General features: G+C 37.6%; 3 protein-coding genes across 3 annotated transcripts; 1 reads left to right on the top strand and 2 right to left on the bottom strand.

The window, feature by feature from the left end:
- Nucleotides 1–1,815: 1,815 nt before the first annotated feature.
- LOC145237184 (peptidyl-prolyl cis-trans isomerase-like 4) lies at nt 1,816–9,835 on the bottom strand. The gene is made up of 9 exons (XM_080099954.1): nt 9,604–9,835; nt 9,193–9,294; nt 8,932–9,051; nt 8,454–8,570; nt 7,889–8,046; nt 7,458–7,576; nt 4,340–4,547; nt 2,726–3,338; nt 1,816–2,108 (listed from the first exon to the last, which is right to left on the bottom strand). The coding sequence occupies exons 1-9, from the start codon at nt 9,833–9,835 to the stop codon at nt 1,993–1,995; spliced, it is 1,785 nt and encodes a 594-aa protein (XP_079956080.1). The 3' UTR covers nt 1,816–1,992.
- On the bottom strand, nt 9,785–12,549 carry LOC145237185 (uncharacterized). Its single transcript, XM_080099955.1, has 5 exons — nt 11,721–12,549; nt 11,491–11,653; nt 11,323–11,407; nt 10,522–10,644; nt 9,785–10,340 (listed from the first exon to the last, which is right to left on the bottom strand). The coding sequence occupies exons 1-5, from the start codon at nt 12,390–12,392 to the stop codon at nt 10,163–10,165; spliced, it is 1,221 nt and encodes a 406-aa protein (XP_079956081.1). The 5' UTR covers nt 12,393–12,549; the 3' UTR covers nt 9,785–10,162.
- Nucleotides 12,550–13,714: 1,165 nt separating this feature from the next.
- Nucleotides 13,715–16,837, top strand: LOC145237186 (uncharacterized). The gene is made up of 2 exons (XM_080099956.1): nt 13,715–15,024; nt 15,350–16,837. The coding sequence occupies exons 1-2, from the start codon at nt 14,955–14,957 to the stop codon at nt 15,928–15,930; spliced, it is 651 nt and encodes a 216-aa protein (XP_079956082.1). The 5' UTR covers nt 13,715–14,954; the 3' UTR covers nt 15,931–16,837.

Raw genomic sequence — 16,837 nt, 5'->3', positions numbered from 1 at the left:
TTGTTTAAACCTAAAATGGAGCAAAATGTCTGTCCTCATTTGAAAAAAAACTTACATCTACTAAACATTCGGCGATCATATTTTTAACATTTAAGTGATGATAACTCGTTTGGCTTATGTATGACAACATTCCAATCCATAAAAACAACCAACCGAGAGACAAAAAATGTGAAAAGGGCAACTAGATGATGCTTTTTTTGTAAAACATGGAACATTTGCATTGAAATAAAACACACAGAATTTATGAGAATTTTTTTCTGCGCTGATCCCGGCGTCTAACCTTTCCATTGTCAAGTGGAATGACAGCAGAACTTTGTGAAGTGCATTCAAAATGTGTTTCACCGTGAACTTCGGTGTGGACAAACCGAGTGATCGAAAAAGATAAAAACAGAAACTTGGGCGACATTGCTCTGAGGCGGGGCTTTTCAAACTGTGGGTTGCGACCGCATTGGGTCTAATTGCGGGTCGCGAAACATCGTGCGTTAGTATATCATTGTCACAATAAATGGTATACGTGCGTACTAAATCGTTTTCTCGACCAGTTTCGTCATCGTTAAGTTGTTGTTATGCTGAATAGCTTGGCTTTAACTCTACATTGATGTTGGTAAAATGGTTATGACAGGGCAAAAACTGTTCACCGAATATTTTCCGTTACAGTAAGTTCTCGTTTATTTTCAATGAACGTTTATTGTTTAAACATCATTCACGTGCTTATGCTTTCACGTGGATCATTCACATGTATAACATTCGATAATCCGGAATATTCGATTAATCGGAATATGCGATTAAACGGAACATGCGATTCAACGAAATATTCGATTATCCGGAATATTCGATTAAACGGAATATTCGATTAAACGGAATATGCGATTAAACGGAATATTCGATTATCCGGAATATTCGATTAAACGGAATATTCGATTAAACGGAATATGCGATTAAACGGAATATTCGATTAAACGGAATATGCGATTATCCGGAATATTCGATTATCCGGAATATTCGGTTATCCGGAATACTCGATTATCCGGAATATTCGATTAAACGAAATATGCGATTATCCGGAATATGCAATTAAACGGAATATTCGATTATCAGGGATATTCGATTAAACGGAATATTCGATTATCCGGAAGAAATTTAATTCATAAATACAAATTCACATGTTATAAATACAAACGATAGTAATTGAACCGTTTCTCAAAGTTTCAGTCAAGGTCGTACGTACAGCCACATGCGGTCGCAGAGACGAATTTGTGCGGCCGTGAACATGTTTATTAAAATATATGTACTGGCAGCCGTGATATAATTAAACCTCCCCAAAAATTTTGATTTTCAAATAGCTATAAACAGATTTTGTGTTACTGAAAGAGTATTACCGTTTTGTAGGCCTATTGTGTGCAAACAATGCAAAAACAGGTACAAAAAGCGTCACAATATAGATTAATACGCGTAATAAACAGTTAAAACTGATCTTCACACTGTGTAGCTCAATCTGTGCGTCAAGTTGGAAATTAATCTGGGCTTCTGTGGCGTCAATAGATGGTATATATTATAAACCTATTCTTTACATCTGTAATTTTAAAACAAAAACCAGCAGGTAATTGGCGGCTGTTGGTGAAATAAGGATCTGCAATGCGGCCGTCGTAGCGAAAGGTTGTTTACGTGTATAAAGCTAGATTAAAAATCACATGCGGCCCTTGGCATAATTTCCAAACTGCAATGTTGCCCCCGAACCGCACGAGTTTGACACCCCTGATCTAGAATACATATCTTTGCTGTAAGAGCATTTACATCTGGCCTAAGACATCCCGATTTTTCAGTAAGCTTTTATTAAAAACAGGACCCCTTGAACACGTTTTTGCATTTAAATCGCGCCATATGACCATGGACAACGAAACACGCTCCGATTGTGCCAAACACTGAGGAGAAATTCAGAGATGCTGAAAGAATCATTTTTTTTTTTTCGCTGACGGTCATCAGGAAACCGGTTCATGTCCTGTGCTTGTGACTTTTTCGTCTCACGTCGTCTTTGTGGTTGCTTACTGACCTCTTCCGGTGTTTTCCACATCGCACCTCCTCGTCGCTAGATGTCGCAACAGAGGAATCTGCATGAGAGAAAATTGTCTTGCACAAAATCAGCGCATTCGCACAGCACCCCAGAGAGTAAATTGAACAATACTCGATTGTAAACGTTTAATGCAGGGGTGGGAAACCTTTGTTACTGCAGGGCCAATTATTATAATTGTCAAAATTGGATCGCGGGCCGCACATGTGCATAACACAAAGTGATTTTGCTTTGTTTCTTACCAAATATGCTTAACTACAAGTATAATTCGTATTTGATTCTAGCCACATTTTGCCAGATCGCAGAAAACTAGCATCAGGCGCATTAATCAGTATGTAATAATTGGATTCGTTTGCCAGTACTTTTGAAATCCAAGCGTCTCTGCGGGCCGCACAACCTTTAATGAAGGGCCGCAGGTTGCCCACCCCTGGTTTAATGGGAAATACCATTTTTATTTTGTAACAGTTTTAAAATGCAATTTCCGTTTCAACAGACAGCAAACCCTAAAGTCAATAAAACACAAAACTTTTGGCTTCAAAAAATTTATGGAGTGATGCATCTGTAGCATTTTGCCCTTATTTTAACAACATGTAAAAACAAAAGCAGTCATTTAGTCACATCCAGCAGAAAAATCGACAAAAAAATTTGCAGTCATACCTGACGAAGTGGACGACTTCTTTTTCTTCTTCTTTTTCATCTTTTTGTCTTTCTTGGACTTTTTCGTGCGTGTTTCCTTTTTCCTCTTCACCCTTTCCTCCGATTCGCTGGAAGAACTTTCGCTTGATGACGTCACCGACTGATGACGTCGTTTGGGCGGGGAAACAAACTTTTGCCGGCTGGTGTGTCGTTCGCGTCGTGCAGCAGGAGAAATATCACGATGCGCGTCGCGTCTCCTTTGTCGATCTGGTGAAACGTCATCACGCCGGCGAGATACGTCATGATGACGTCTGTTATCAACGTCACGCCGCCTTGAAAAGTTATCCTGCCTGTCGCGACTTCTGTGTCCGTTTTCTGGCGAACGATACCGTATATTTCTATTCCTTCTATCAGGTGGCGTGTAATCACGATGACGTCGGCTCTGCTTCGTTGACGTATTTCTTCTGTGCGGGGGAGTGACGTCACGTCGCCGCTTGGGGGAGGGGTCGTCGCGGTGTCGACGGTCTTTGCGAGACAGATTGTCGTCACGATTTGATTTGCGGCTGTTCTTGTGAGATGTGATGTCACCGCGAGGAGGGGGTCGATCTGGAGGATCAGGTCTGCCAACGCTCTCCTGTAAATCAATGTACAACCTTTGTTCTAGACCTGAAATGTGCACCGCGAATTAAAATTTAGGTATATGCCACAATCTGGTAGTTTCAGAATCATTGCATAGGTAATTTTTATTCCGCCGGAAATTTTTCTGCTTAAAAATATAAAATTTTAAAATGTGTGATTAGAAAACCGAATTTTAAGGTTTGTAAATGAGTAAATAACAAGGGATTTGAAGTTGGTTAACGCTAAAAAACACTCTGCTAAATAATGTTCAAATTTTCACTACAATTTCGCGTTTTTTTAAATGATAAAAATGGTAAATTAAAAACCTATTACAACACAAAGATTGGAAACCACTGGGTTATACTAGAGGAGTAGAGGTTCTATTGCCTGGTGGTTTAAATAAGGGCAACGTATATGTACCTTGTGGTAGAGCCACTAACACCATACCTCACGGAAGACCCGCATTTAACTAATTCTTGATAGGCGGCGCAAAGGGCACAAATATTAATTTGAAGTAAGTGTTGAAAAAATTTTAACTTCTATTTTTTTTTCTTTTTCTAACTTCTAAAAATTTTATGGCTAGTTTTATTGCATTTTCAATGCTAATACCCCCACCATAATAGCTCTAATCGTGAGCATTTTTAGAGAAATATCGTTTCAAATGGGTAAAGTGCTCTTTGCGCCACGGGTGGTACTAAATACCACATGATACCCCATGTTACCGCATAGAATCTCGCATGGCGAGTGAAATGTGAGAATACAAACCCAAACAAGGGTAAATAAGACCAGATTCTAGTATTATTTCGATTACAAACCCTCACCCAACCCGAATAGCTCTAACCGTCTGCGTTTTCAAAAGTCTGCAAAATTATAATTTTCGCAAAAGCATATTCAAGTCCTTTACAACTTCCGACCTTCTGATAATATGCGGTATTTAGTACTACCGTTTGCGCCACCTGTCGAAAATTAGTTATATGTGGGTCTGTCGTAAGGGATGGTGTTAGTAAATTTTCCTACCTTGGTTGCGTTAAACTTCGGAAACTGTAGTTTTGATACCGACTGGCTGAAATCAACATGAACCCTCCGGTCGTCGATAAGCACGTTGTCCATTTTCTTGTAAGCTTTTTCACACGAGTCGGGAGACTCGAACTCGATAAATGCGTATTGCAAGGAGTCGCCCGTCTTATAATCGCGGATGATTTCACAGGAAAGAATCGTCCCGAATCTAAAAAGGACGAAACATTGAAAAAACTTTCAATCTAACCAGATTAAGGTTCTAAAAGCGAGTTTGGCAACGCAGTACCTGCAATCTTGTTTCATCAATACCAAAGTCTATGAAACACAAGTTGTCCAACCTATTGTTACGCAATAAAGCTATGGAGCCATTTTGTGTCCAAAATGATACAGTGGATAGAGGAAAATAACACATAAATTGACTGATATTTACAAACTGGAGGGCTTTAACGCGAATTTTATTCGCCAAATTGAATGAACATTTCGTAATATTACAAGCTACATTGCTCTTTTTCATGTAAATTTTGCTGCTTATTTTTTATGTAAACTTAAAATACTTGCACTCAGCGTACATTATCACTCTCAAATGTTAGAACCAATAGTTTTATTCGATTTTGCCTATCAATTTCGCGTTAAAGACCTCCAGTTTTTAAAAATCAGACAATTAATGTATTTTTCCCTATGCCCACTGTATTAATTTGGAAACAAACTGGCGTCCATGAGGCTCTATCGCGTAACAATGGGTTGGACTACGTGTGTTTTATATATACAGACGAATCCGGTTAATCGCATACCGGTTAATCGCATAATCCGTTTAATTGCATCACAATTAAAAATCCCAAACCGTCGCCCATCGTTTGTTAAGAAAATCGTCCGGTTAATCGCATACCGGTTTATCGCATAAACCGGATATTCGCATCGATTTTCCACGAAATATGCGATTAACCGGATTGATGATCTTTATGTGAAAGTGGAACAGCCCGAGTATTTGAAATAAAAAACGACGATATGATAGTAAAATCCTCCGGAGGTAATGTACGCGAAAAAGATGTAGATGCATTTTTGCATTCCACACCAATAACGTTGAAAATGACACGTCTCAACCATAAAATATTTTGGAAAAGTTATTAGGAGATTAAATCGGGCGTTCAGTGTACCGCTGTGCGATAACAAGCAGTCGTTATCTCACAGCCGTACATTGATCCTTTTTTATTGCCTTATCTAATCGCCAATAGTTTAAATCAAGCGTTTAAATAAAGAGTTCAACATGTTAAAATTACGAAACTGGTGTTCCGGCAAAGACGCTGATTGTAATTTCTTACAAGTGCGAACTGCACCAAATTCGAAGTGTTAAACTGTATGGAAATTTAAACAATGTTAAATGTAAAACAACTGTTTAAAAATGTTTTCTGTCATATTGTTCAGGACCCGCCAAACACGTAATGGTTGTAAAAAATGTTAGATCGCAAGTAATCACACCATGTTGTTTAGATTCACGTAGTTGGTAACGTGCCAATGATTGCCATATTTTGTCTTCTGTTCGTGACCTTGCGCAACTTATCAGGTAAAACACCGATTAAGAAAGGCATTTATTCCTGTAGTATTTGTTGCTGCTTTAAATTTTTGAAGCAACGATCACACGTTGATCACGTGACAGTCACGCTAATCTTGCAGCTGCAGTTTTGCTGAGTAAGCTAGAAAGTAGCGCCACAATCTGAGTCGTTAAAGTTTTGCTAAAATCAAATATTCTTTTTGTCAATTGGATAACGGGTTATAATAGAAACTGATGCAGCTCGCCTTAGTGCCCTTGCGCTGTAGAATGTGCCAAAGTTGTAAGTTTGACCCGGTTTCGGTCGTGTACTTTCGGGTTTGGGCTTGCTTACAAATATGCACCTAGCACTTTGCCGCTTAACGCGTTGGTTTGAACTAGAAAACGAAATAGGTTAGAAACAACAGGCCATTTTACGTGTATATTAGGCGAGAGGCCTGGCAAGACTAAAACGTCATAAACCGTCTTCATAGGGAAGTTCCCAAATTTAAATGTTGGGCCGCTTAGCTACGATGCGATGTAACATATCTTTTCAAATAAACCTGACTGCAAGAGAAAGCACAAATCTAACGAACTGTGGCGTGTGCGCCAGTTAAGAGTGTGTGTGTGCGTTTCTACTGTTTCTTTAACACACTTAGGCGATTGCACCATAGCCACGACAGTTAGGATGCATGACGTCATGTATTGCGCTGAGAGCAGCAATTTTTTCAATTCCCGGCAACAAAAGAGAGAAAATACTGCTCCGTTGCCAAAGTTGAGCGTCACTGCAACTTTGTTTCAGCTGGGGAAGTGAAAATGAGCACTTTTGTAAACGGCGTGTACTGTTTACATAGCAACCGGATTATCGCATAATCCGGTTAATCGCATCAAATACCCTTGGCAAATCGATGATGCGATTAACCGGATTCGTCTGTACTTTGATCAATACTACGCAATCGTATTGTAATTGTGGTAACGATTTCCACCTCTCACACTATATACAAGTTTTGAAACGTTTATTGACGATGTTTCAACAGCAAAAGATACTTCTCTTAAATAAGAAGCTTACAGATTTTTACAAGACCTAGCCTTTCATTGCGTCAATAGGAGGTGCAGAACCTGCGGCCCGGGGTCAAATACCTCTCATTTAAAAACGTATTTTTAATAACATAAGGCCCGCTAAAATAGTGCCAATATTCGATTCCAATATTTTGTTTTGTTTCTTATTTTTACGGCCAGGATCAATTGCGAGTTTTACTGATTCAATTGTGTAATATAATGGTGTGTGTAACCATGGCATAAAAATTGTAATGTTGTGCAAAAATTGCATGAAAACCAGTGATAGTCTCTGCTATTGTCCAGATATTGATTTATTTCTCAAAACTACTGAGCTGAACTCACAAAACGCAGACAAATGTCACAATGCTTGTGTATTATTACAGAGCTATATAGTTTAGCAGTGCCCATAACTGCTTTCACCTCATTGCCCCAGGGGAACCCTATGGGTTGAACTAAATTGAAGTCACCAAATCCCTCAGAAAAAACCAAAAAATAAGAAGAAGTATGCCTAATCTCACTTTTGCTCGCCTTTACCTTGCAAAAATAATTTCCAGATCTTCATCAGTTGTGATTGAATTCAACTTGCAGACAAACAAGACATTGTCAGGTGGTCTCACATCTTTGTCTGGAATATCACCGATAATTTCTAAAACCTAAAACACACAAAAAAATATAATTTAGTTTTTTTAAATATCAAGTAATTTAAAAAATACAGTATTTGAAATATTCAACTTATGTTGTGCATAAACCATGATTAAATCCCACATATCAAGAGACTAATAGCAGATAGTGACTAAAATCAGTAGGCAAAAGTTCAAAACACTTTTGAGAGATACTTAAACGGTGTCGATAAACCACAAATTGACATAATACTAAATACAACATGAAATCATCTTCTCACAGTTAATAAAAAACAATAAAAAATCTGGTACATTTTCAGACTTTTTTTCATAAAAAACAAAAACCTGTGCACTGTGGTCTGCTTCTTTTTTCTCTTCTCTTTCTTGCAACTCAGTTTCATCAAGCCCTTCATCATCATTAATTGCTTCATCAGCCCCGATTCGAAAGCAGCCTTCAAGTTGTTCTTTAGTTGGCTCAGGTGATTTGTCTGGAATCTCTAGTCCTAAAGCAATTCATTTTTATTTAATTTGCAATGTTACATGTGTAACTACAGTGCAGAATTGTCCGCGGCATTGATTCATATCTAAAAATATAACTAACTAAGAATAGAAAATATTTTCCTAGCAAGGAAACTTTTCCCAGTAGTTGCTGAATAACCAAACTAATACAGTATATTATTCCAGTATATATGTACAGATTTTATCAAAAAATACATTTTAGGGTTAAATGTAAGTACACTCTTCCTTAGCTGGGTAATAAACAAAGCTTTTTTGATACAACTTTGTTCCTGCAGTGCTGCATTTGCTAAACAAATTTTTAGCCAGGTGATAGATATGTGTTATAAATTTATTGGTAATTAAAGTTGGGCAATTTCTTTTTGAAAAAACAAGAAAGTAAAATGTATGTTACCAGCTGGGTCATCCAGAGGGTCATCAAGTATAATTGTGTGAGTGATCCTTATATCCTGGTATGGTCGATTTTGTTTGTCACAAAAAGCCTCATTTATCTTCATGATAACATCCATACCTAAAACAATAAGCACTAAAAAACACAGCTTTTGCAACAGTAGCAAATGATAAGAAATCCTAAATGATCCAATCCATTTTAGCAGTGTAATCAATGCTATCACAACAGTTATTTGTACAAAAATAGTATTTCCATCACTACTATTACATTGTATATTAGTATAAAGCGAAAGAAAAATTAAGCCGAAAACAAAAAGTCAAAACAACGGACTGCTGCTAAGATAAAAAAAAGAGCTTGTTACTCGTCAAATAAAAAAGCATGTGAGTATCTTCCTAAAAACAGTGGGGATGGTTACAACAAAAAACGTCCATAATAATTCTTATTACTTTTATTTAAACAACATTAAACAAAACTTACAGACCTTCTGCTACTTCTCCAAAAACAGTGTGTAGTCCATCCAAAGAATCCAGGTTCTCAGCCAGAGTGAAAAGAAACTGGGATCCATGAAACCCATTTCCATCATTCACCATAGAAACTAGACCTAGTATAGACGAAAATAAATGACATCATTGTAAGTAACAGTGGGCTAAAATTGGTACTATTTGGCCAAGCTATGTGAGGTATCGTATGGCTGTGACTTTTTACATTTAGAAAAAAGAAATTGTTTAACAAGTATTCTTACCTGTACTTTTGTGGTTAATTTTAGGAACTTTTTCTGCATCAAAAAACTTGGCTTGATCACCATAAATCATTCGAAATATTGATTCTCCACCTCTTCCTGTACCTGACATAACAAATTTGATTTCAGTTAATTTTGTGGTTCTGTTAAAAGATATCCGAAATCTTAAAACTGTAGCCTATTATTGTTGAAAACGTCCAAAACACAAGTATGGTAAGTTTATGTGTTTAAATTTTAATCATTTAAAATGTGAGGCTAGTTTCTTTTGGAAGCTTGCTTATGCTTTCTTCTAAAAGTTTGAAAGCAGTCTGAATGATTTCAGTTAGATGCATAAAAAGTTTGCAAATAGGATCTAAACTTAACCAGAAACACTAGTATACAGATTAAAAACAGGAATGGTTACATTTTTATCACCTGTAGGGTCTCCAGTTTGGGCAACAAAATTCCTTTGCACATTGTGAAAAAGGCAGTAGTTGTAGTATTTCACTTTGCATAGCTTCAGAAAATTGAGGCAACTTCTTGGTCTTTCAGTTACAAATAGATCGACAGTTATATCACCTAATGTGGTCTCAATAATAACAGACATTTTAAGATGTCTATGAGAAAAAAGAAACAGTTTTTGATTGAAAACACACCACAATATCATGCACTATAAAGTACAACCAAAATATTTCCAGCAAAAACAAGTTCAATTTGTCTGTAAGAGTTTTGAAAGTTATTTTAAACAAATCGCTACAAAAACATCTTGTTTCTGAGTAAATATTGAAATTGATGTATCATGTAATTAAGTTTTCAACAGTAAGATGAAAGAGTTTGCACTAAATGGCCAGTTGAAATCAAAAAACACAAAAGGCTTTCAAAGCGTTTTTTTAAGTGTTTGAACCCAATGTGAGTGTGTGTGTGTCACTACTGTTTCAGATTTCATTCTGTCTCTTGATTTGCTGATTTCATCTAAAAACTCCATAAGAGTATCTCAGATCTTGTATCCCAGCTTTTTCTTTTCCTTGACCTTCTTACGAACAACGTCAATGTTTCTGTCTTTCCATGTGCTCTTTCGCAGCTTGATTGGTCGATTTCCTACATATTTTCCATTCATTTCCCGCATCGCACGTATAAAGTCACTTGGGTCTTTAAAGCTTACAAATCCATAACTGCAACAAGCATAGGCAAAACATTAACAAATATGAAGGTTGGATTTGCATATTTCAGAACAACATTTAATCCTTGAGTGAATTTATTACACTACCTTAATTTTTTTATTTAAACCTATACTACAGTTTATACCAATTTTTTGTACACACAACATATTTTTTTTTTAACAATCCAACATACCCCCTTGATTTCTTGTTATTTTTTTCCCGAACAACTCTAGCTTTCTGAAAGGACGGATATTTGTTAAAGACTCGAGCCAGTGTGTCATCTGTTACTTCATTGCCAAGATCGCCACAAAATATTCTACAAACAAGCACAAGCTGTATTAAACTAGAGATGTACTGAATATTTGGTTTGCCGAATTTATTCGGCCGAATCCACCACTTTTGCAAAGATTCGGTTTGGCCGAAACCGAATCTTTTACGAACACACATTTAAAGTGTAAACGTGTCTTTTCTGCTTAGTACCAATGAAAATTGTGCCAATCATTATATTTTTAACACAATATCGCTTTTTTAACTGCAGACAAAAAATCAGTAATTCATTGTCGGGTTGGAAATCATGATTGAGGCAATGTTAAACCCCACAGAACCAAAATAAGGAAGAAACACAACCATTCTGTACTTATAGCCAGGTAGATAAACTTATGTTTTCATGTCAAACGCGTAGGGTACGACTTCGCATGACGTCATAAATGATTCAATTGATTTGGCCGAATTTATTTGGCAAAACCGCCGAATATTCGGTTTCGGATGAATCAAAATTTCGCCGATTCGGTACATCACTATATTAAACCAGTGTCACTACAGAAAGCTCATGCCTTTGTTGATAAGAATGGTAAAATACAATAAACACTCATTTCATCCTTGTATTTTCCTCTGATATGTACATGTTTCAAGTCTGAGAAAATAACTTAAAATCTCCGATTCAATTTGGAAGTAAATACTATACAAGATGAAAAAAAATCCAGGCCATTGGCACCTGTAATCATTTGAATCCCAGTCAAGTAAAGTCGGATCTTCCCATTTGCTTCCAGCAGCTGTTCGGACATACTTTTTTTTCTTTCCTGCAAAAAACAACCTAATTTACTTGTTTGCTAAGACTGAGAAACATGTTACCCGCTAAGAATTCCTGTCAATGGACACTAACCTTTATTTTTGTTGGCATCTGCGTCAGAACTAGAAGGTTTATTCTGATTGTAGAGTGCTTGAGGACCGCCGTACATGAGACCTGGGGGGCCAAACGCAAAAGTTTCCTGTTGTTTTGGTTGCACAACAGGGGTGGGTTTGTTTGCTGCAACTGGTCCAATTTCCTAAAACAGAAAATTATCGCACATTATGGTGTCATGAACAGACATTTGAGAAAAGCAGTTTACTTACTGCCTCTTCAGCGTAAGGATTAATGGCAGATTCTGCAGGTTCTTTTGCTTTTTTTGACAACACCGGGGCAGCTGAATAAACAGTCTGTGATGGTTTGTTATCTGATGACATATATTCCGAAAAATCAGGCAGCACGGGTGGTGGAAAAAATCCAGGCATTCGCGGTGGCATTGGCCCTATCATTCCTCCATCATTCATTGGTCCTGAAAAATTAGGACCAGGGCCCATTGGTCCTGGGAAGCCCATTCCCATTGGGCCAGGCCCACCAGGTCCGAGACCACCTGGTCCCATTGGCCCAGGCCCCTGAGAACCCATTGGACCACCTGGACCCATTGGTCTGTTTCCCATTGGACCACCTGGGCCCATTTGCCTTGGACCTCCAGGCCTTACTGGTCCACTAAAATTGTTTTGTCCTGAATTTTGACTGTGATTAGGACCAAGACCTCCACCTCTATTTGGTTGGCTGTTATCAGCTTTATTTTGTCCCTCATTAAATCCCTGACTTTGGTCTGGTTTACCAGAACCTTGCAAGGAGTGAGGGATGAACATCGGAGGAGGCATCATTGGTGGGGGAGGCAGGGGGTCAAATTGGTTTTGTCCTCTGTCATCTGGACCCCCACCAGAGGCAATCTCCTCCTCAAATCGTGCCATCTCAGCCTCCATGTCACCCATTGTGACAAGTTCGTTTTAACAGACCTAGTTTTGTAACCAAAATTTAACAACAATTTGTTCAAATATACATTGACACTGACAGTCTAAATTTGCTTGAGTTCACTATTGCAGATTATCCCAAATTTCTGTGAAGAACCTAAAAGCAACAAGCAATATATTTATATATGTCACAAAATCATGACCCAAAAAACAAAAAGGCATGCACAAGCAAAGTTAAATTTTGTCCAGTTAAAGCCTTAAACACCAAATCGTTTGTGCACATTTTTACAAGCTTTTAAATTGTACACTTTTTTGTTTAAAAATAATCTTTGTTTTGTTTGTGTGTTTTTGCTTGTAATGTTCACCATCCGGCATCCACATACTGTTTTTCCAGCAAGACTGTCAGCTTCCACTTATCATTCAGCTTTTAAACAAATTCTGGCATAATTTACATTAAAAAGCAAACTTTAGCCATAACAAAAAATCCAAAACTTCTGTACCACACCTGACAATTTAGCAGCTGCTTTTAACTTTGTTTAAGTAGAAAATTTTTGACTCAATATTCGATCCCTAAAACTAAATATTTTAAAGCAAACGTTTGGTGGAACAACGCTACTTCTGTGGATATCCCTTTTTTCTGCAACGTAACCTTATCACAAATGTTTTTTACCGGCTTTCTATTTTATAACATGTTACGATTTCGACGTTTCAGTTCGACTTCGATTGTACATGGTGTTTATTCGTGCGTGACACTTGTCTCTGCGCATTGAGGCATGGCGCAAATAAATTAAACGTTTTGGGTCACCTTAAGGAAATGATTGTTGAGTTGGGTTTATTTCGCTTGCTATTCACATTAATTCTAAGATCCTTTCACAATAAAATCCAATCTCGCCACATCAATACATTAGAACACTATACTTTACACACAATTTTTTGGTAAAATAAACACAAATTTTGCGCAGTTTATCAAACAAACTTATTTTTATAGAGGTGTGTTGGTTTATGGCAATGTTTGGCTGGCCACAAGCAGTGATTGTAGGCTACATATGTAATGTAAACGCAACTACAAAAAAGCGTTGACAGGTAGAGGTTTGTTTACTTTAATACGGGTTTGAAATTAACAATCTGAACTCAATGTATTTTACATTATAAATTTATTTCGCGCACAAGGTCAAACCCGATCAACAACATACTACTGCCGTTTTTGTATTTTTCCATCTTTCTTCCACTTTCACGTGATTCGCAAAATAACCGTGCTGTTCTCAACACCAGCGTCAACACGCAAAACACTCGCAGTGCAACAGAAGTCACGTGAGCGACGTCATAAGCAAAAGTACGTCACGCACCGAAGCGTCGCTCGCGCTGGGCGCGGAGGCTGGGCATGAACCAGTTGTTGACAGTTTCAGGCTGTGTAACAAGCAGTTGCTTCGATGTGGACTCAAAGACACGTTGTTTACTGATTAGGAGAAGACGTATTGTAGAGTTAAGACGTAGCTTACTACTGCAAAACAGACTTATAGCAAGAGGTGACAAAATATGTTGCTTCAAGTTATTTTAAACATTGGTGATTGTTACAAAAGTTTTGCAATATCTGCGCAACTGTATGTTTAAAGTTAATAAAATAAGGTGCAATTACAAGTACATTTGTGTGCACAATATGAGGTAAAGGTTTTGATACTCTGTGTTACTCATAGGAAACGCAACTGCAGACCTATGTTGAACTTGTTTTGATCGAAAACAGGCAATGTAATTTAAGCTTCTGAAATGTATTGTTTTTAACAGAAGGTGTGCCATCAAAAAACATTGCACAAGCTACCAATGATTGGTAATAGACAGGAAACATGTACGCCTTATCAAAACCATGACGTAACTGCTCTGCTTTCAATTAAAGCTAAACTGGTTCACATTTTGTCAGTTGGTGACTAAAAGGTTCATTATGTATTATTAACATAAAGTTTACATGCTTAGTTAGAAAGCCAAACACGGATTCTGGACTGACAGTAAAAAAAGTTGACGTGTCTTTTTTAACAACTGAAGCTACTTGCTTGCCATAAACTTTATTTCAATTGCACACAACATTCCACAATTTTACCGCGATCAGCGCCTAAAGTACTGTTTAGTTTTCACTCGTCTATCGCACAATGGCCTTGGGGTGTCTCGGTGTGCTAGATTTTATTGTTTGAAGTGAGACGTAGGTCTACAAATTTCTCGCTTTTCCGAGGTTTTAATTTTTTTGTTTTGACCAATGACAACGATTTTTGACAACCAGTTACAATGTTTGCTTTGTGAGTCAGGACAATCAAACTGAAAGTTCTTATAAGGTCGCAAAAAACGTTGTACTCAAATGCAAATTGTGATTTTACACATCTGTATCCAATGCCTACGGCTGTACATCCATCAGCCCCCATCTAGACATACATCGTATTTTAGGAACGAATATGTTGTACATGCAACCTGCAACATTGTTGTAATTGTTGTATCCTGTAGCGGAGTATTTTTAATGGATTAACGAAATAAATTTGTAAACTTTATGTTTTATGCAGACGCAAATTGTTAAACCTTAGTGATAATTAAACCGAAAAAATGGCAACAGTACAAAACCGAACCGTGTACGTCACAAATACTAATCAACCAGTCTACAGACCCCAGCCAGGTAAGCTGTAGCTATATAGTGGAAAATATGCACAGAGCTAATGTTTAAGCAAAACCATCCCACACATTTTCGTACCTCGCCTTGTGCAGGTTTTAACAAACATTTTTTTATTGAGCAACAAAACATATTACCCACAATAGTAATAAAATTATAACAGTAATATTAATAACACAAAAAAGTTTGAGGAGGATAAAAGTGCAGGTATTTTTTCGGTCATTTCAAAGTTCTGTTAAATATTTACGAAAACGCAGAAAAACTAATGCCATGCTGGTAAACTCTAAGCGACTATTTTTTAACCGTCTGGTGTTTGTTTGTTTCTGCGCAGTTCAAGGACAACCGATGGCAGTCTGCTGCAGTGTCGGGATGATTATGTTCGGCGTCTTCTTTTGCTTTCCCGGCATAATTTTAACAGCCACGGGTGCTTCCTTCGTTGCCGGACCGCTTTTGCTCAGCTTGGGAATCGTATTGGTGATAATTGGTGTGGTGATGTGCCGCAAAAATCAACAAGCAGGACTTACAGGGAATGTAATAGGAGGACAAGTTGTTACAACTACTGTACAGCAACCCTATGTGGTCCAACAAGGCGGTGTAGCCCAGAACGTTAACATGCAAACCAACGTCCACCCGACGACCACTATTTACCAAGCTGGTCAACCGCAAGTGACAACTACGTACCAACACCAGCAGGGGGCGCAAGTACCAATGCCCGCTCCACAGGGACAAGGCTATCCAGAACCACAAATCACTGCAAGTTATCCCCCAACTAACCCAGCCGCTGCCCCAGGCTACGCACCCAACAACCCTGATTTCGCTACGCCAGGTTATCCCCCAACCAATCCGAGTTACCCACCACAGGGCTTCAGTCCTGCCCCTCCAGCTTATAACGATGTTGTAGACACAAAATGAGTTTACAAAATTGTTTGTGCGCCTAAATAATAATTTCTTGTTCAAACCAATCACAGAAGTCTTCGAAATTAAGAGGGGGAATTCTGCACTGCACTCACTAGAAAACGCATTGTTGGTGCATTTTTGTTGTTGTTTCTTTGTTCATCGCACTAAAAACTTGTTTTGTATCAAACACCATGTAACTTTCATACTAAAAGTATACGCCCTAGAACATTTACGGAATCAAACAAATCGTATGTGCTTCTTCTAGTTATCATTTCCGACGAACATGCTGCACTTGGTATATTGCAAAACATTTTACTATTTTAGATGCTTATGATTTCCGCAATTATTTTTTGCAATCACTAGAGATAACTGTGTGAGTTCCAAATAAGTTGCGGATATGTGCCTTCTAAAGAATTAGAAATTTGCATATCAGTATTTACTAAATATATTAAGACTTATTTTATACCTACTTTTATTGTGTTTCCATCGTCTAGCTTTTGGTGCAATTCATAATTTTAAATATCTTAAAGCCTCATGCTGCTGTTTCCAAACTGAAAGCAATTGATCCCCGGTAATGAATTTGTTGCACAACTTAAGGGGAGGAATTCAAATTTCAACTTGTTTAGCTCGTGGTTTATAATGTCGATGTAAGGCCCCGTGGTCAGCAAGGTTTTGCTAAAGCGACAAGTTATGACATCTGGTTAATTTGTATTTGAAGTATTGGAACCACTGGCCGAATGTTTAAGAATGTTGTAAATGTTATTACCAAAAATGTTACAAATTATCAGCTAATGCGGATGCTCAGTTTTTTCGCGTTTTTATTGACACTTTTCTTTCTCCTATGTATCTAATTTTCCTGTAAAAAAAATTAAATCTACTAAGTTAGATGTAAGTTTAATTTTGCTCATGTTTTTTTCTCAGA

Source organism: Phallusia mammillata, chromosome 7 (genome assembly GCF_965637545.1).
Source record: "Phallusia mammillata chromosome 7, kaPhaMamm4.hap1.1, whole genome shotgun sequence".
Lineage (NCBI taxonomy): Eukaryota > Metazoa > Chordata > Ascidiacea > Phlebobranchia > Ascidiidae > Phallusia > Phallusia mammillata.
The sequence above is the reverse complement of the archived record's forward strand: the minus strand, read 5'-3'. Positions and strand labels throughout refer to the sequence as shown.